General features: G+C 37.7%; 1 protein-coding gene and 1 long non-coding RNA gene across 6 annotated transcripts in view; one reads left to right on the top strand and one right to left on the bottom strand.

Moving 5' to 3' along the window:
* LOC310731072 (pleckstrin homology domain-containing family G member 3-like) overlaps positions 1 to 21,425 on the bottom strand; it is a 48,589-nt gene that overhangs the window by 9,478 nt on the left and 17,686 nt on the right. For 3 of the 5 annotated variants that reach the window (XM_083550422.1, XM_083550424.1, XM_083550425.1), the window contains 11 exons: positions 16,385 to 16,869; positions 6,487 to 6,587; positions 5,941 to 6,010; positions 5,820 to 5,866; positions 4,138 to 4,288; positions 3,049 to 3,180; positions 1,647 to 1,829; positions 1,091 to 1,183; positions 901 to 987; positions 778 to 811; positions 571 to 657 (listed from right to left, as the gene is read on the bottom strand). In XM_083550422.1, the coding sequence (XP_083406548.1) occupies positions 571 to 657; positions 778 to 811; positions 901 to 987; positions 1,091 to 1,183; positions 1,647 to 1,829; positions 3,049 to 3,180; positions 4,138 to 4,288; positions 5,820 to 5,866; positions 5,941 to 6,010; positions 6,487 to 6,587; positions 16,385 to 16,869 (1,470 nt within the window). The remainder of the gene's footprint in view (positions 1 to 570; positions 658 to 777; positions 812 to 900; positions 988 to 1,090; positions 1,184 to 1,646; positions 1,830 to 3,048; positions 3,181 to 4,137; positions 4,289 to 5,819; positions 5,867 to 5,940; positions 6,011 to 6,486; positions 6,588 to 16,384; positions 16,870 to 21,425) is intronic. The other 2 variants (XM_083550423.1, XM_083550426.1) reach the window with 1 other exon arrangement.
* The window catches only part of LOC310731156, a 282,526-nt gene continuing 267,919 nt past the window's right edge, over positions 6,819 to 21,425 (top strand). The window contains exon 1 of the long non-coding RNA XR_014535084.1: positions 6,819 to 7,591. This is a non-coding gene — a long non-coding RNA (uncharacterized lncRNA). The remainder of the gene's footprint in view (positions 7,592 to 21,425) is intronic.

Below are 21,425 nucleotides of genomic sequence, written 5' to 3'. Positions count from 1 at the left end.
AAATTTAAGTATATGTAGATGTATCCCTAATGAACAAGCCTGGGATGACTGGGGCAAGGAAAAACTCCCTTAGATGGTATTAGGAAGAAACCTTGAGATGAACCAGACTCAAAGGGGAACCATCCTTATTTGGGTGACACCAAGAGTGTAATTATAAATCATAAAATCCACAATACAAACACTGGATATTAAATATGCAAGCTCAAAACACAATTTCACAACAGGATGCAAATGCTTGAATTACTTTAATGCAAAACTAGACTCAACTAGTGAGAAACAAGTACACACAAACTGAAAACATACATGGCACGATTAGCCAAAAACAATACACCGATGACAGTGATATCAGACTGAACTAATATAAAAATAATGAGCTAACATGAGGAGAAAATGAAACCTTATCAATAACAAAAGCATACTGAAAACTCAGAACAAGCCTGTGCTTGAATAAACTATGTGGTGATTCAAAGCATGGAGACAAATCGTGACCAAAAAAGCCAAATAAATCTTGGATGTGATGTCATATGAATATGCCTTTTGAGCAGAAGCATAAAATTGCAAAAGATTTACCTGATCTCCTTCGCTCTTTCAGTCCTCCCATTAGAAGGTCCTCACCCTTGTTTTGTCTTTCAGGACTGTAGCGATACTTCACTGGGCCTACAACACCAAGAAAACACACATCAAGTGATAAACACTTGCTTTTCTCTGTACCCTACATGCTGACACTGCACTGTAGGTTTCAATGCAACATCAGCCAAGAAAATTGTACCAACTCACCAGCAGATCTCATGTCCAGAATCGCATCTTTGGCCTAAAAGCATTAAAAATGCAAGATACATCTTAGATATCGTATGTAGCAAATTATAATACATTTGTATTATTTATGTTCAGGTTGCCTACTGTCTGCGGTATGATGACATGATGGTTTTCCAGAATAAGCCGCTTTATGTGATGAGCCCACAGTTTTTTCTCCTCAACAGTTTTGGCCTGTAAATGTGCAAAGGATAAGTTACACAAACCAAATAACAGTCAAATTTAAATTCTGCTTTCTTCTGGATGAACAGAATATTATAGTAATAGTCCTACAGACCTGTACTGTGTGTGGTTGTTTAGGATGTTTGTAGTGGGTCACACTGAAGCGAAAAGAGTCCTTGGCACTTTCAATCAGCATTAAAGTGGAACACTGAAAATAGAACATAAAAACATGAGGATCAAGGTCATCCAAATACCTAAACACTTTTCATATTTAATTTTTTTTTACCTAACTCTTAGCCCTGAATCTCTTAGTTTAGGCTTGCAATGGGCTTTAGAATCAGAGAAAGATTATTTTAATTAATAGAGAATTAGAAATTGAGGATGTTAAACGGAAATGAGAGGAAACTGCTTAACCATGATGAATCTTCGGAGTAAATTAACAGATACAATATGATCTCCATTTGGAAGGAAGGGAAATTCTTCATTTTTTCAATTAGCAATATGGCACATATACGGTTTAGACAGCAGCTTAATACTCGCCTATAAGCTTCTAGAATCTACTTGCTTATACTTTTAAAACCTAATTCACCAGGATTTGTTCTAAATCTGGCAAAACATTATAGGAACAATAATGAACAAACAACCACACCTAAGAACAGACTGGTAAGTACCATTATATGGGTCTTGTAGACATAATGCTCTCCTCTCTTCTTAGTGATGAGAAGCATTTTGTCAAAGAGGAACAGCGTCCTTTCATTCTTTGCACGGTGGACGTGGAAGGTTCCTTCAAGGACGAGCTCACCGTATGCAGTAAGGTCTGGTCCTTTCCAGTTGATGAGGAGGGACTGAATCTCCTGTGGAAAAAAAACAAACAAGTTCCCCTTTAGAATGCATTGCTACACCTGGTATCAGTTCATCAACTAAAGTAAAATCTTTTCTTTACATATTGCACTTTAATGATATAATTGTAACTTATACTGGTATAGGGTACTATTTTGAAAGTATTTTTTAAACTCTGAGTATAACTAACTAAACTAAACTAAATAAAATGTTTTACGATGGCAACAGCAGGCTATACAATATTGGTCCTCTTACCATCCGAATTGTATTGTAAACAGCAAAAAGATCTCAGTTTGGGGACCTGCTTGGATTAAGTTTGTTTCTTTGTCTAATCAGTCGATTGGTTAATCCACTTAGAGATCAAATTATTGCCTGTATTTCCTCATTATTCTGTTTGTAATTATGTGTAATTATGTGTAATGACTCACTAATGAACATGAGCTTCAACCCCACCCCAAGTCTAATTGGGTCCTGTCAGTGCCAAACGAAAAAGAATTTAGCAGATAGAAGAATTATATAACTGCAGTCTTAAGCTTGGTTTAGCGTCTCCTTCTGAGAAATCTCTGAAACAAACTTCTAAAAGCAAAGCGTAGATGAAAGAGTATTTAAAGTCTTTCACAACAGTCGAGCAAACAATGACGTGGGGTAGTGAAGCAATTCTTTTATTAAAAAACACGTGTTCCTTCGACTGAGATGAGGATGTCGATAACATTACACATCGATAACAGTCCACTGATAAAGAGTTTGAGAAGGAGTTGGTGTCACACAGAGCACAAAGACACAGAGCTCCTTATGGTTTTCTATTAATTCAATGGAGAGGCAATTTGACTGATTCAGGTTTAAAGAGTGGCTTTTACAAACTATCATTCAAACTTTTTAAAATGCAAATAAAAGCACAATTTCATTTGTTTCCTTGCAATACGTTCTAGTACTTTCTACACTGAAAAAATTAGATTTAGTCTTTGTCAGCATTTTTTATTTAATGAAATACCAAATGGCAGGTTAGCTTTTGGACATGATGTAGCCTTACTTGACCTTTTACAAACCACTTCATGGCTAAAGTAGTAATTTAGTGTTTTAACTGTGCTTAAAAAAGTGTAATGGACAAAACATAAATGGCTCTTGTCTTAATGAAATCTGGGAAATGCTACGCATGTAAATAAATGCCCAATTCCAACATGTGTACTGAAAAGCACTGTGATGAATGCAAAGCAGAGGCAAATGGCTGATCACCTGCAGCCTCACAGCATGCTCATGCTTCCTCTTCATGTCATTGATGTACCAGGCCACTCCTGTCATTGTGACTATGGCCTCTTCCACCACATCATAGCCCTCTTCCTCAGGGTCAAAATGTTTGGCGATTTCCTAAAACAACAAAGCAGCATAAATATAGTCAGTAAACAGAGCTCTGTCAGTTTAGCTACATGTCCAGCCTGAGATGTGTAAGGAAGAGACGTATGATTCATGTGTGCTTGCATCGAAATGACATTACTAAGGAAAAGAGCCATAAATAACGTGTATGGCTAAACTGGTACAGTTGAGGCCAAAGGATACACCTACTCTAAACATTTCATGTTTCCATACATTTCTTTTAGCAAGCCAATTATTGCACCTGCATTGTTAAGAAACAACCGATTACACAAAAGATTATTTCAGCTTTGATTCACTACATCAGAATTCCAGTCAAAAGAGTCAAATGCTTTATGTACTCTTTAATCCAGAAATTGATGGAATGAATTTTAGCTACCTCAAGAGGCAGACTCTTTTTTTTGTTTTTGCTCATATTACCATCACAAAATCCAAACAACTCGGGGGAAAAAAAGAGAAAGTCCTGTGCACTTGCATTGTTGAACTCTAAAATATTTGGGGTCCACAGAGATACTGTACTGTTCAGGAAATGAACTCACAGGTATGAACAAACTTGGTTTACACTTAACCACAAACCTACAAAATAATTAGTAAAGACGTTTCTGGTTTTAATATACTGTATGTAGGTATGTTTACTATTAAGAGTGTCCTACAGCACGGTGGTCTGAATAGCGGTCACATGAAAGAAGAACAAATTATGCCAGGAGCAATCACAAAATACTGATTTGAAAATTTTTAGACTGAAATGAAACATGTCAAAGGTTAATAGAAGGCTTCCCCAAGCATTTGATTCAATTTTATTTAATTAATTAACTAAATTATAAATTTGTCTTTGAATTATTATTTTACATCACCTCATTAAATGCATTTTGCCTTAACTGGAAAACAGATTCATTTGAGCGTGGCTGTTTGTGTAATGAGTGGTTATATTTGAGGGCATTTAGGGGTACATGCCTGTAAAAGGAGGTGATATTTCAAAATCCTCTGCACAGGCTTCAGCAGGTAGGCACCCAAAGGGAGGGAATGTTGGAGAGTTGCCTGACGATCCCAGAAAAATTTGGCCAGTGTTTTGTTCCTCATGCACTCTGTAAGCGTAGCAACTGAACTAAAAAGGAAGCAAGAGAGAAGATAAAGATTATTAAAGGCAAATTAATTGTGTATAAACTACCTATCCACCAATAGCAAAGCCTTAAATGTTAATTTCATCATTTCATCTTCTCCCGCTTATCCGTAATTCGGGTCGCGGGGGCAGCAGTCTAAGCAGATTCCCCAGATACTTCTCCGTGTCCAGGGATCGGGCTGTCAAGGCCCCCGCCTTCGAAAGCTGCCCAATCCTCTCAGCACCGGGCCCTTACGGTCCCTCCTGCAGGTGGTGAGCCCACGGGAAGGCGGCCCCACGTCGCTCCGACGTCACGGTCCTTGATTTATTTTTCTCGTAAGGGTCCCCTGGAGCATAGAGGGTTAAGGGCCTTGCTCAAGGGCCCAAGAGTGGCAGATTGGCGATACCGGGTCTTTAACCCCCGACCTTCCGATCGGTAACTCAGCGCCTTAACCGCTGGAGGCACCACTCCCCCAATAAATGAACTCCCGCCTTAAATGTTTTTAATATTTAGTCCGAATTGAACCCTGGTGTGTGTTCTCCCTTGTGTGTGTGATTTGTTTGGGCAAGTGAGAACACGCCAGTCACACTTCAGTGCAGACCAAAACAGCCCGTCCAATATCGTTTGTTTAAGGAGGTCTAAATCAGGTTCTAGCAAATTCCAGCATGGTTCACTTGCAGTAAGAAAACAATTTAACCCGGACGCAAAACAACTGCAAATGAACCAAACCCGGCATGCATTATGGATTGCAAGCCGCATTTTCTATAGATGCAAACTGTTAAACTAAGGCAGGAAATCTAGCACTGTATTCAGTGTTCTACATTTTTGGAGTGACAAACAAAATGAAAGCTACATGTGAAATGCAAATAAACCAAAAACCTTTTTTTTCCTCTCAGTAGCTGACATTTTCATTTGGCCACAACCAAAACAAATGATTGGATTGAAGAAGACATAGGATCCCAGCTCTACTGTAGAAACTGTTTCATATGACCAGTCACAATGAACTGCATTCAAATATTCTTTAAAAAATGATCTTAACTAAAGTATTGTGACACCTGACCTTTCCAACCATATGTGGTTCTTCCCCAGAACGTTGGAGCCACATAATTGTATAAAATGTCTCTGGATGCAGTAGCATTACATTTTCTCTTTGCTTAAACACAGAGACTCAAACCTGTTCCAGAATGACAATGGTCCTGTGCACAAAGCAAGCTCCATGAAGATATGCTTTACATGATTTAGAGTGGAAGATGTTGAGTAACCAGTTATAGAGCTCTGACCTCAACCCTACTGAACACCTTTGGGATGAATTAGAATGCTGATGCACTCCAGTGCCTCCTGACCCTACATCAGTACTAATGCTTTTGTGGCTGAATAAGCACAAATGTCCACAACCACAATCTAGTGGAACATCTTAACAGAAGAGTGTAATTGTAACAGCAGAGGGAAACTAAATCTGCAGTGGGATGTACATTGAAATCTTATGGTCAGGTGTACATAAACTTTTGTCTATATGGTGTAACCTCTTTCACTTACTTGGGATAGTTTGTGCAGTATTGAGTGTAGATGTCAAAATCTTCACTCTGCATATAAAAGTAAAAAAGTTAAGAAACCTGGATACAAGAGATAGTAGCAATTTAAGTGTTTGACTAAATACCTTTTCTACAAAGCAACATGCAATAGCCACTGGGTCGCTGTCACACATTTCTAGAGTCTGCAGTAGCTCACTGCAGAAACAGAAAAAAGAAACAAACAGACAGATTGAAGTTGAATAATGTGTTGTATGATTAAATTATAGCCCTAATGAAATATAGCTTGATGAAATTTTATTTATGCAACTATGACATCAACTAATTAAAAATCTGACATGAATACAGATTTCTGTCCCCCCAAATCCCCTTTATCATACTGCTTTCTAGTCAGATTTCTTTTTATAGGTTTTTATTATTGAGGATTTTTGCGTATAAGAGACCCATTTGTTCTCTATTCTTGTGGCTCCCTGTTAGATCAGATGTGACCCAACATCCTGCTGAAGAGCAACTGTTTAAACACATGGGGCCGTAAACACCACTTTGCCTGCAAATGTCAGAATTAAGCCTGTTGTCTCATGTCAACATGCTGCCCAAACAAACTAATAATTATGCTGGAGTTTATACCCCAAACACACACACACTCACACTCACACTTCTAAAACCATTCTTACCTGTTTAACTCATATATGACTTCGATGTTGCCAAACAGAGAACACACCTGCTCAGGCTTAATAGGTAAATCCCTGGTGTCTATAATGTGAGCCAGATAGTCCTGAAAAACAAACAAAAAACCGACAAAAACACTCTTAAAACACAAAGCTTATTCTGTGCTATTTTTCAAATCACGTTAGTCTGTAATATAGAAATTAACAAAAATATTTAATCATTTTTGTCAGGCTTGGTGCAGATCCAGAACCCATCCTATGAACACATGATATAAGATAAAAAATCCTGTTAAATGAGATGCCAATTCATTGCCAGGCATGCGCACATTAACACTTCTTACAGTGGCTTAGAGCTACAACTGCAATTAATAGTTATTCAAGGTGTTAATTACTAAATAACTATCACCCAAATGAGGAATGGGTTTCCTTTTGAGTGTGTTTCCTCTCAAAGCCTTTTTTCTTACACCATCTAAGGGAGCTTTCCTTGCCACTTTTTCCACTGACATTAGAGAGAAACCTATTTTAATTCTAATTCATATTGCCAAAACTTAGTCGCATTTTATTTAAATCTGTAAAGCTGCTTTGCAACAATACCCTTTGTTAGAAGTGCTATACAAAGTCAATTGAATTTAGTTGAATCCTTTTCATGAATGAGCATGCTTTCAAGGATGTGAGAAGAAACTACATAAACCTGGAGGAAACCAAAACACAAACACATGGGGAAAAGTTTGCAGAAACAGTAACCTGAGATCAGTATCGAACTGGGGACCCTGGGGTCTTGAAATGGCAATGCTACCTACTACATCGCCCCAAAAATTATTGTTTTTAAGTATAAAAGTGAAAGTAAAAAAAAAAAAAAATTGTACAAAGGAAGTGAAGCTTAAGCAAAACTTTCTCAGATGAACGACATGCTCCATGGCAATGAGATGCTGTGCTATACTATAATTAATTTATCTACCGTGTTGCCTTTGCTTAGTAGAATTCAAGAGTTATATTTATATTACGTTTGTAATCTTGCGTACCAGTGTAGATTTATTCATTGCTAGAGACTCAAAGCACTTTTGTACGTCGCTCTGGATAAGGGCGTCCGCTAAATGCCGCAAACGTAAATGTAAATGTTGTCAGACTATAAAGTGAATGGGTGGTGGTGGGGGGTCATTTTAGACACATTTTTCTTGTTAAGGCTGTTATAGAAAATGCAGAAACTTTAACGAGTGTGCAAGTAACAAACACTGGACACTTAAATATGTATACAATAAAAAAATATATTTTAAATAAAGGTATAACAATATATGCTAAAGTGTAATCTAACATTACAAGTTATGACATTTATTTCTGGCAGAAAGTAAGTCAGCATGTAAAATGTGAAATTGCTCTTCCATAGCTTCAGGGTTTAAGGTTTAATCCAAAATTTGGGTTATTGTCTGCGTAGAGTTTTGCCTGTGGGTTTTTCCTTCAGCTCCTAATTTTCCTTTCCTTCCTGCCTTAAAGTGCACAAGCTATGCAAAATTGCCCCAGGAGGGAATATATGTATATACAGTATGTGTGCGTGTTTGTTTTCTCATGTTGTGCCTAGTGTTTTCTGGAGAAGCTGTAGGTATGCTATCCCTGATCAGTATAAAAGAGTTATGGAAAATTAAATTAAGTAAGTAAATAGTAAGTAAATAAGTAAATAAACAAATCAATAAATATATGTTCAATCTTAACCTGTGCACACATGTAATTCCTAAAACATGACAACAGAGGGCAGTATAATATTTCAAGGCACCAAACAAGTCTAAAACAGCCTTTAATTCATACCCCCTTAGGCAAAATGAAAATATCCTACATGTTAAATATGAATCATTTTATGGTGAACAAAAAAAAAAGAACCCTCATGGTATAAAATAAAGAAGAATAAAACAAATGCACCCCTGAGACCTCATCATCTGTTACCATTTCCTTGTTCACTTTTGCTGTTTTGGGAGAGGGGCAGAAACATATATTATATAGCCTTATTTTACAAAATGATAAAATCATGATAATAATTACTACTCTACCTGTATGAAGACTTCACATTTATTGGAAAAACAATGACAACTTTCGGGTAAAACAAACAAACCAAAAACAAAAAAAACAAACAAAAACAAAACAAAAAAACCCTGCACATTTTCTCACAATGTTAAACATTTAAAAAAGCAAAGGGAAAAGCTATCACTAATTTACTTTATTCCCTTTTTTTTTTATATCTACACATTTTCTGATCAATGTTTTTTTTTTGTAAAAAACTATTAAAAGTGTGATGTTTTGCCATATTAAACTTGGCATAGAGAAGTCAAATAAACATGAACATACTCTGTTCACTTCAGTGCACATGTAAAATATGTTGCTAGCCCATGTTCTCTCCTGTGTCATCTTGATTATTAGCATTTAGAACTGAAGCGTTACTAGTCACATGCTCCAGGACACAGGTAACACGGCATTAACAATCAGAAAACAGTTGTAGGCACCTTCATTTTTATGCTTGTTTCTCTTTTCAGCTTAATGAAATTGCATTCCCTTGCCAGTCAGCTACATAATGGCACAAGTACTTTCATAAAGACAGTTTACTGGAGTGCTATAACATACAGAAATAGATCTGGTTTCAACTCTGACAGCTTTGGAAGAGCCTCGTTTGCACAGCTGATGAAGGACTTTTGCTGTCATTTTTCCCTCTTTAGCACCGAGTATTAACTATATGTTACTCTTGTAGACTTGCTCACCTACCAATACAGATATAAACTTGTGAAAAAATATTTTGTCTGCCATTTTTTGTTCTAGGAATTCCACTTATTTGTTAAAAGTGACTAGGCCACATCTGAGTACTCTAATGGAAAAGGGAACATTTTTCCCAACCACTACCACTATGGAGGTCTTTATCGCCATTTTTGTAAATCCACTGAGTAAAGTCTGAAAAAAAGAAAACGTCCTCCACTAAAATAGGGCTTCACATCAGTTGTGTGGGAACCTCTGTTAGTTCTGCTGAATATATATTATATAAATAAATAAATAAAATACACAAATATATATATTTGTGTATATATATATATATATATATATATATACACACAGTGGGTACGGAAAGTATTCAGACCCCCTTAAATTTTTCACTCTTTTTTATTTTGCAGCCATTTGCTAAAATCATTTAAGTTCATTTTTTTTCCTCATTAATGTACACATAGCACCCTATATTGACAGAAAAACACAGAATTGTTGACACTGTTGCAGATTTATTAAAAAAGAAAAACTGAAATATCACATGGTCCTAAGTATTCAGACCCTTTGCTCAGTATTTAGTAGAAGCCCCCTTTTGATCTAATACAGCCAGGAGTCTTTTTGGGAAAGATGCAACAAGTTTTTCACACCTGGATTCAGGGATCCTCTGCCATTCCTCCTTGCAGATCCTCTCCAGTTCTGTCAGGTTGGATGGTAAACATTGGTGGACAGCTATTTTTAGGTCTCTCCAGAGATGCTCAATTGGGTTTAAGTCATTGCTCTGGCTGGGCCATTCAAGAACAGTCACAGAGTTGTTGTGAAGCCACTCCTTCGTTATTTTAGCTGTGTGCTTAGGGTCATTGTCTTGTTGGAAGGTAAACCTTCAGCCCAGTCTGAGGTCCAAAGCACTCTGGAGAAGGTTTTCGTCCAGGATATCCCTGTGCTTGGCCGCATTCATCTTTCCCTTGATTGCAACCAGTCGTCCTGTCCCTGCAGCTGAAAAACACCCCCACAGCATAATGCTGCCACCACCATGCTTCATTGTTGAGACTGTACTGGACAGGTGATGAGCAGTGCCTGGTTTTCTCCACACATACCGCTTAGAATTAAGGCCAAAAAGTTCTATCTTGGTCTCATCAGACCAGAGAATCTTATTTCTCACCATCTTGGAGAACTCCATGCGGGTTTTCATGTGTCCTGCACTGAGGAGAGGCTTCCGTCGGGCCACTCAGCTATAAAGCCCCACTGGTGAAGGGCTGCAGTGATGGTTGACTTTCTACAACTTTCTCCCATCTCCCGACTGCATCTCTGGAGCTCAGCCACAGTGATCTTTGGGTTCTTCTTTACCTCTCTCACCAAGGCTCTTCTCCCCCGATAGCTCAGTTTGGCCGGTCGGCCAGCTCTAGGAATGGTTCTGGTCGTCCCAAACATCTTCCATTTGAGGATTATGGAGGCCACTGTGCTCTTAGGAACCTTAAGTGCAGCAAAAAAATTTTCGGAACCGTGGCCAGATCTGTGCCTTGCCACAATTCTGTCTCTGAGCTCTTCAGGCAGTTCCTTTGACCTTAATGATTCTCATTTGCTCTGACATGCATTGTGATCTGGAAGGTCTTATATAAACAGGTGTGTGGCTTTCCTAATCAAGTCCAATCAGTATAATCAAAAATTTCTGGACTCAAATGAAGGTGTAGAACCATCTCAAGGATGATCAGAAGAAATGGAGAGCACCTGAGTTAAATATATGAGTGTCACAGCAAAGGGTCTGAATACTTAGGACCATGTGATATTTCAGTTTTTCTTTTTTAATAAATCTGCAAAAAGGTCAACAATTCTGTGTTTTTCTGTCAGTATGGGGAGCTGTGTGTACATTCATGAGGAAGAAGAATGAACTTAAATGATTTTAGCAAATGGCTGCAATATAACAAAAAGTGAAAAATTTAAGGGGGTCTGAATACTTTCCGTACCCACTGTATATATACATATACACACACACACACACACACACACACACACACACACACACACACACACACACACACACACACACACACACACACACACTTAACCATACATACATGGGCTTAGTGGTACATGTACTGATATGTGGTTCTTTTGAGAATGCACAAATATACACGTTCATGTGCAAGAGAGAGCAAAACATGGGGATTGTCTGAGTGATGTCATATTAGGGCGTGTCTTAGCTGAAGATAAAAGAGCACCATATTTGGGCAGTTTGCGATGGACTGTGTCTCTACAGGGCAGACAGGGAAGCCAAGACCGAAAGCAGACAGACTCATGAGCTGCTTAACACCACGTTTGGCCAATGAGAACTGTGGGGAGAGCTACAGCTAAATAAACATCTACGCACTGCTTAACAGTGAACAGAGCCTGCGCATTACACTGTACAAGACACACAAAACCTGGCCAAATTCTCTTTGATAGGGGAGATGGTGGGATTCCTCTCTACCATTGATTCAATTCAAATGACCAAAATGCACAAAACCATCATTAAATAGCTATAGTGTATACTCATAACCATCTTAATCTGGTGATACAGATATAATATGTCCAGTTTCAGCTTTTAAGTTTTATGTAGAATTTTAAAAACAGATTCATTTACCCCTCAAATCAAAATTGGTGTTAGTAGTCCTGTCATTATATGGATGCCAATATAGTTTTAGAATTTAGACAAACAAATGGCTATTGATTTTGTTTTTGGTTTAATGTTTTATGTTTAATATATATCTAATATATACAGCGGGTACGGAAAGTATTCAGACCCCGTTAAATTTTTCACTTTTTGTTATATTGCAGCCATTTGCTAAAATCATTTAAGTTCATTTCTTTTCCTAATGAATGTACACATAGCACCCCATACTGACAGAAAAACACAGAATTGTTAACTTTTTGCAGATTTATTAAAAAAGAAAAACTAAAATATCACATGGTCCTAAGTATTCAGACCCTTTCCTGTGACACTCATATATTTAACTCAGGTGCTCTCCATTTCTTCTGATCATCCTTGAGATGGTTCTACACCTTCATTTGAGTCCAGAAATTTTTGATTATACTGATTGGACTTGATTAGGAAAGCCACACACCTGTTTATATAAGACCTTACAGATCACAATGCATGTCAGAGCAAATGAGAATCATTAAGGTCAAAGGAACTGCCTGAAGAGCTCAGAGACAGAATTGTGGCAAGGCACAGATCTGGCCAAGGTTACAAAAAGATTTTTGCTGCACTTAAGGTTCCTAAGAGCACAGTGGCCTCCATAATCCTCAAATGGAAGACGTTTGGGACGACCAGAACCATTCCTAGAGCTGGCCGACCGGCCAAACTGAGCTATCGGGGGAGAAGAGCCTTGGTGAGAGAGGTAAAGAAGAACCCAAAGATCACTGTGGCTGAGCTCCAGAGATGCAGTCGGGAGATGGGAGAAAGTTGTAGAAAGTCAACCATCACTGCAGCCCTTCACCAGTGGGGCTTTATAGCAGAGTGGCCCGACGGAAGCCTCTCCTCAGTGCAGGACACATGAAAACCCGCATGGAGTTCTCCAAGATGGTGAGAAATAAGATTCTCTGGTCTGATGAGACCAAGATAGAACTTTTTGGCCTTAATTCTAAGCGGTATGTGTGGAGAAAACCAGGCACTGCTCATCACCTGTCCATTGCAGTCTCAACAATGAAGCATGGTGGTGGCAGCATTATGCTGTGGGGGTGTTTTTCAGCTGCAGGGACAGGACGACTGGTTGCAATCAAGGGAAAGATGAATGCGGCCAAGCACAGGGATATCCTGGACAAAAACCTTCTCCAGAGTGCTCTGGACCTCAGACTGGGCTGAAGGTTTACCTTCCAACAAGACAATGACCCTAAGCACACAGCTAAAATAACGATGGAGTGGCTTCACAACAACTCTGTGACTGTTCTTGAATGGCCCAGCCAGAGCCCTGACTTAAACCCAATTGAGCATCTCTGGAGAGACCTAAAAATAGCTGTCCACCAATGTTTACCGTCCAACTTGACAGAACTGGAGAGGATCTGCAAGGAGGAATGGCAGAGGATCCCTGAATCCAGGTGTGAAAAACTTGTTGCAGCCTTCCCAAAAAGACTCATGGCTGTATTAGATCAAAAGGGTGCTTCTACTAAATACTGAGCAAAGGGTCTGAATACTTAGGACCATGTGATATTTCAGTTTTTCTATTTTAATAAATCTGCAACAGTGTCAACAATTCTGTGTTTTTCTGTCAGTATTGGGTGCTATGTGTACATTAATGAGGAAAAGAAATGAACTTAAATGATTTTAGCAAATGGCTGCAAAATAAAAAAGAGTGAAAAAAAAAAAAAAAATATATATATATATATATAAAAAAAAAATCCTTAAATAATATAAAATCTTGTTGATGATCTGCTGTGCTCATTTAATTCAGGGTTATGTGAAATGTACCCCGATAGAACTTAGGGCTATGGCACTCCCTCAGACTCAACCCTGGATTAAGAATATGATTTCATATTTTGCAATGACAGTATAAACATTTTCCTCAGTAGGAATGAGTAACATTTTATCTAACATTCAGGTGTGTCCATTCAGTTGCAGTGATCAAAAATTCATTTAGTGAAAATGGTCTCATTCAACTATTTGCTACTGTATTAAACTAGTTTTCTCAGCAACTATTATATGTATTTTCATTTACTTAAATGTGGCATATGTCAAACTCTATTAGTGGCTGTGTAAATCAGTCAAGTGCTCAAACATACTGCTACACTGACTTCTTTCAAAAGAGTGTGTGTGGAAATACGGAAACAAATCAAAAAATCTAATAGGAACTTAAATTAAAAAACTCATAAGCACAAAGAATACTTATACAGTCTTTAAACAAATACTTATAGTGACAATTTTTTCTGAAACATACAGAAAACGATTTTATATGTTGCTGGTTTGGGTTAAGCTACATCCAAGCCCCAGCTGTGGGTCTCTATTGTACATCTGCACCAGGGTAAAAATTCTGACAGGTGGACAAAGTAGTCAAAATTTACTATGATGAAGTAAAATTTAGGCCCACCCAATCATTACCATCTCCATCTGTGGTCCAGACCAAACAGGAAACAATGCAAGGCTGTAAGTGTACAGTCTAATGATTTAAAGCAGCTGTGAAACCTGGGAGTGTAAGCACATTTCTTACAAAGGTTGACACACCTGTAGAAACCTAAGTGCAGCCAAAAACTAGTCAAATGTTCAGTAGCAAACAGCTCCTGCTGGCAAAGCCATCAATTATGTGGTATTGAATGGGAAAAAAACAAAAAACGTCCATAAAGGTTTAGGAAATGTGGGTGACAAATAATAGTGTGATTCACTCCTAAACAGGTAGATGTTGTGGGCGGGATTAAAATTGCTATGTGGTGGATAAAAACAAGACTTAATCTGGGTTAAGCTTTGTAGGAGTTTTTTTTAACCATCTTAGAGAAGGTAGCTTAAACAGCACAATGTTATGTAGCACAAGGCTTTTTTGGCAAAACCATAGAATCCCTAGTGCAGTGAAGCAATAGTATAACATAAAAACCTAGTACTTTATCAGCTGTTGATGTTACTCATTCCTACCAACTATCTAGGTCTTCATTAATGCCTAACAGATACCATTTAGGGGAAAACAAATCAGACAAATGCCTCCTCTGTGATGTGCTAACACTAAACACCACATTCTTTCAAACCGTGCTCCTGCAATGTAATAGGAATGCTAAGCAGGATGCTTAATGTTTTAAGGAGATGCCACAGTATTCTTCTTCATACACAAATTCAAAGATTTCCATGACTGGCTAGGTCTGTCCTTGTTGACAGATAGGATAGTAATACCGACCCTTCTATACTGGAGGACATGGCTAATTATGCTTTGCCGTCACGGATGGTTGTAAGTACAAGAAATGGCACAATGCATGGTTGTAGCTGATGCTCAAATTTGTGAATGCTTTTATACTATGGCATCCTTGTAACACCCTCATTTTGTGCATATTGTGCAGCCCACACTCCCCCTGCCTGATTCCTCCTGATGCTCTACTTCTGCACTTCAGACTTTCTTTTTGCTCCTGAGGAAGGTTCCACATGGATACTTAAAAAGTGCCCAAGCTTCACCCTTGTTTCAATGGATAATATTACCTAAATACTGTAGATTTCAACCCAAAACTACCACTCATATTGAACACCTTTTCAACTACATGATAATATTCGATTTTAAAGCATACAGTTGAAGTAATGATTTATAATCCTAATATTTAGCATCACACAAAAGAGCATGAATCTGGTTACCTCCTCATTTCATCTCAAATTGCTTGTCTGTGCCAAAGTCACCTCTAAATCCCTCCTTAAGGATCTAAATACAAGTCTACATCAGGATTTTTATAAAGGTGCTTTGTAAAATTGTCTATTGGTAAAGGTACATTATTTAAATGTAATGAAATTAAATACAGCACTATTTAAAAAAAACATTTAACTTTATATATAAAAAAAAAAGTTAGCTTAGTGCTACAGCACGCCAAAAACTCATTTGATACAATGGTAATAAAGTGATACGATCTGAGTTTTGCACAATTATTTAATTAAAACCATCAAAAGAGACAGCCTTCCCGTGGGCTCACCACCTGCAGGAGGGACCGTAAGGGACGGTGCTGTGAGGATTGGGCAGCAGTCGGAGGCGGGGGCCTGCTTAGACTGCTGCCCCCGCGACCCGAATTACGGATAATCGGGAGAAAATGAATAAATGAATGAAAAGAGACAGCTTTGGGCAAAACAGTTTAGAAATCAGCAGAGGAAACCACACTCACAATGAGCTTCAGCTGACATGTAATTGATTTTTGGACTCCTGTTTTTTTCCTGGGTGTCTGAGTCTCAATTTCCGATTGACTGTAAAAATCCCTTCATACCAGCTACAACTAAAGAGTCTGTCCGTTTTGTTCTGCTTTGCATTCATACACAGGAAATGTTTTAAAACAGCTGAATAGACTCAAAGACTCAAACCGTAAGAAATTAACAATCCACTGAAAAACAACAATAACCTTACTTTCCAAAAAGCTAACAAACTTTAATAACTGATATTCTAAGTAGTAAAAAAATCGGATTTTTGTATAAAAAGCTGTGACTAATAGAAAATGCTTGTACCCTAATAGGAACTCCTTTACTTACCTTCACAATACTGCGCAAATCCCTTACATACATCCTTTCTGTCTCAATAATCTCCATGACAACTCGGTCCACATAGGTTAGCTGAGAATTAGGTGCCATCACTACAGAGGCGACAGGTGTAGGCCCGTTCAGGCGTGGTGGCAGTGCTCCAATTGTGTTTGCGTTGTTGTTAAACTGGCCCGCAGCAGGGTCTTGCTTTAGTCTTTTGCTTGCAGGCCTCAGTAGAGAAGGATACTCATTAGGTTCCTCAGGAGGGCTGAGCTCCAAGTTGATGTCAGTTTCTGTGGATAGTGAGGGCAATGACTGGAGACAGTGGGATGCACTGAACAGGCTGCTCTGGCCCTCTCCAGAGGAGCCTGATGAGATGGTGGACACTGTGCTCATCGGACGCTCATTATCTGAGTGTTCAATGGACAGGGAGCAGCAGTCTGCCTGGACAGGGTCATGGCCACTCAAGGAAGGGTCCGTAGACAAACGAGGAGATTCTGTCATAACAAAGAACAGATTTATTAAGTAAAAAATGTGTGTATATTTTATGTACTATAGGAAACTATATAAATTCTATGTTTGCATTTGAATATCCCTTCAATTGTGTACAGTATTTCATTAAAAGGAATATACATTCTGAACCCAATCTGGCAGGGGTACAAAAAAAAATGACAAATAAAAAAGTTGCACTTAATTGATAATTTTTTTTAACAAAACTGTTACTGGGAGGTGGATTACTGGGAGGTGATGGCTTACTGGGAAGATGAATTACCAGCTTCACACCTCAAGCAAATTTTATACAGCAAATTCATGAGATGTTTTTGTACAGTGAAAGAAAATTGAGGCACACGGAGCAAACTGCACAGACGGTAATCCAAGCACATGATCTAATCAGATACACTGTAGTTTTGAGGTGCCACGCTTCCCAAAAACTGATAAAGAGCAATAAATATTAGAATTTCTTCTAATTCTTTCATTATGAAATTTCAATTCCACTGATTTCATTGCACTAAAATATAACGTGGTACTTTAAACAAACAAACTTCTGTATGCATTTGTTTTGAATCAGCCTCACTATAACTAAGTATTTTATTTAATATCTCAATTTAAATGAAAGGTTTCAGATTTTCTGGTACTTCAAAATATTCAGGTTGTTTATTTTGTCGCACACATTCGATCTGAAACAGTTTGCAAAATGAACTTAGGAAAAAAAAATGGAAGTTATGCATCTGGGTTGGTCGGGGATAAGCAAAAGCAATGAAGCTTCGAATGAGAGACTGTACTGGTTACACTTAACAGATATCGGTTTACTGAATCCCAGGCTTAATTAGATTTTTATAGAGTACAGTACAGTAAATTTTTTATTTACTCTGTTAAAAATTAAGGAAATCCCTAAATCATGCTTTCTGAATAAATTTGAAATTTGCAAAAAATAAGGATAATTCATTATAAAAAAATTCCTTTTTTGCTCCTATATGCGCATTTTATCCAGAAAGAAATACATGTATATGTTAAATAATGAAAACAATCCTCTGCATTATCATCAGTATATCTTTCAGTAAATTATATATATATATATATATATATATATATATATATATATATATATATATATATATATATATATATATATATATATATATATATATATATATATTATAAAACCATGAGGTAAGTTCATAAGAAATTTTAATAACCTTCTGAATTTCATAGGAATGACAGGATTTTGCTCCAACAAAGAAAGCTTTCACTCAGAAGAGAAAAAAAAACACTGGGAAATGGGTATATAAAGTCCAACCTTTCCAAAAGGAAATGGTTTTCTTACAGTAAAGTGATTTTCAGCTATGATGATTGTCAAGGGCTAATTTCCTTTTCCTCTATATATATGGACTAATGCCAACTGAACCTGAGAGGGAGGAAAAGGAGGAGTCTTTGGGTCAGGTTTGTATAGAGTGCCAACCAGTGCTTCATAATAAACAGAGTGAGATCATCTCTTTGGTGTTGGGGTGCATAGAAAATGTAGAAGCCCATCAACTAATCCAGTTACCTAATTCCAGTCACCCTTTCTCAAGGCCTCATCATACTTCATGTGAAGATGATGTCTGTTAAGGTTGTGCAATGCTTACAAGCACATACTTGCAGTTTTATATTGGCAACTGCATACACATGCTATAATATTTTAATGAAAATTTCCATGACAAGAAGGAAGACTGTTGCTCATCTGAAAATGAATTGGTTTTGGCATGGCTTACTTGTAATCACAGGTTTGGTCATACAGAGCATTCATCCTTGGAGTTTCCCCAGTTGCCAACAAAGCATCGTTTTTCTTTGATCCATAATAATGTCAGTTTTCATGGACGTAAGTTCAACATAGGCTTTGCATGAAATACACCGAGAGGTCAAAAAAACTAAATCCGAACCCCAAAACTAAATAGAATTACTGTCATGTCAAAAGATCACCTTTAAAGTGTGTGGTATGGCAGAATTATGAAAAGAAAAGGCAGGTATGATGAAAGAAAATAATTTAGAAATCAAATAAACAATCAACATTATGTTCCCAATGCTTTCCACCCAACTCCTAGCGATTTAAACAGCACTGTACAGACTTGCACAGAGATGACATCAGTATGACGTTACAGTACATCCAGTCTGTTTACTGGTGAACAGGTTGACTCAAGCCTCTGCACGAACACAAAGAAAACAAACTCCTGCAAACCACTTTCAGACTCTTATGATAAACTCAATGCTAGTAAGTTGTTGCATTCTTCATATCTACATAAAAAAAAAAACCTTGAAAGAAATCCTATATGTGCCTTTCAAAACGGTTTTAGGACAAATGAAACAAAATGCACAATAGCTGTATTGCGTTTCCACTACACGCAAACAGGTTCAATTTATTCCTTCTTGTGTTTAGCAATGTCCAGAGTGCTGGTTAGGGTGAGGCAGGAACACTCCTTAGCACTGTGGTGAGAAAAGTCTGAATCACCCACACATATTGCATTTCTGTGGTACACTGCAAGATTAGTTAATATTGAGGTGTGTGGTCTGGGCAGGCCTTGTAAGAAGTAAAAACAAAATTCCTGTACCAAACTCTTCTTTTGACATGTCGAGTCTTATTGTGCTTCATTTATACTACACAGCCATACTGACATTTTACCAACAACAGCAGCATTACAACACAAAGGTCTTATTTTAATAAACAAATAAAGCATATGAAATACATATCAGGACACAGGGAAGGGCGCAGAACAGAAGGGTGCTTTTGTTTAGCTTGTGGCTGAACAAACACCAAGTTCTATCTAACAAGCAAAGACTCAAAAAATAGTGATAGACTAAATTTCTTTCGGCTTCTCCCATTAGGGGTCGCCATAGCGGATCATCCGCATGTTTGATTTGGCACATGTTTTTACGCTGGATGCCCTTCCTAACGCAACCCTCCCCATGCTTGGGACCGGCACTAAGGCTTGTGCAACCCTAATGGCTGGGGTTGGTTCCCTGACCGGGGATCGAACCCGGGCCACAGCGGTGAGAGCGCCGCATCCTAACTACTAAAAATAAATAAATGGTTCAAGAATAACAACAACTTTATAAGCCTTGTTCAGACACTATGATATACAGTCCCCTCCAAAAGCTCAAAACATGTCAACAGATCAGAATTTTTACTTCTATTTATTATTATTATCTTGACACTTTCGTTGGTAGACTTCCTACTTCGAGCAAAAGTATTGGAATAGATCATTTTCAGGTAAATAGTGCTTAACACATGCTTTCATATCCCATGCTTGCAATAGCTGATTTAAGCCACTGACATTACCAAAATATTGCATTCTTCATTACTGATATTTTTTTCAGTCTTTTACGACAGCTTCTTTCAGCTGTTGTTTGTTTTGGGGGTTTTCTTTTGGGGGTCTACTCTTCAGGATCTGAAATGTTTAACTGGGCCAAGGTAAACTCAACCCCCGCCACCCCACCCACCAATTTACTCCCTTGTTTTGTTAGCACTAGTCTGTTAGTCTTTTTGTGTGACCGTTTTGCTGCATGATGAAGCAAATCATAATCCTGGCAATAAAATTGGAAACAGTTCTCTGTAAATTGGCAGACAGAATGTTTCTGCGGACTTCATTCTGTTGCAACCATCACTTACATCATCAGTACACATGAGTGAGACCGTACCCAAAGCAGCCATGCAATCCATGACACTACTTCCAACCATGCTTGACAGATGATTTGGATCATGTGCAGGGCCCTTTTTCTTCAATCTTTGGTCTTTTCATCACTTTTTTTAAAGGTTCATCTTAAGGTAAACATTTTCCATGGCATGCTCTGCCCAATGCAGGGTTTCAGCTTCGAATTTCAGGGCTCAAACCTAGTGCACACATTCAGAACTATTAATTGTTCAACGAGAACATTCTTGGGCAACACAGTCACATGCTCCAAAGTTTTTTAAACACTTGCAAAAGGGGCGAGTTCGAACAAAACAGGCCATGTTCTAAGTTGTTTAACACATCTAGATATCAGGAAATGAAAGAGAAAGTTCTGATCAATCATCTTATATTCATCTTCTGATCTTGATTTGTGCTATATGGGTTAAATAACCAAATGTCTACAGCAAAAAAATAATAAAATGGCCAGGCCAGCTTTTGTAATATTGTTAATTTCATTGTTAAAACTAGAGATAAATATATTAATAGTTTAGAACTGATAGTCTACAAACTAAAGGTAGGACAATTATGTCCACAGGTGTGCCCACATCAGTGTTTGAAAGAAGCTTTGGTGGAAATGATATTACTTACTAATTGTATGTAGCTGATTTTTTCACATTCACACTCAAGTGTCTCAATTTAAATGATTGTTAATAATAAAAACACCAAAACACCTGTGGCATTGTCAATCATTCCAGAATAATATTTTTTTATTATTTGTTTGAGCGATAACTTATTCTATGGTACATCAGTGTTAAATGTTAAACTGCAGCTCTCTTATGCAAAATGATTTGGCAGGTCTAGTAATATAATATATTCAGAGTAAACATCATTAGATGATTTGATACTGC

The sequence above is a fragment of the Silurus aristotelis genome, assembly GCF_946808225.1.
Source record: "Silurus aristotelis genome assembly, chromosome: 9".
NCBI classification, from domain to species: domain Eukaryota; kingdom Metazoa; phylum Chordata; class Actinopteri; order Siluriformes; family Siluridae; genus Silurus; species Silurus aristotelis.
This window is presented reverse-complemented; position numbering and strand designations above follow the sequence as displayed.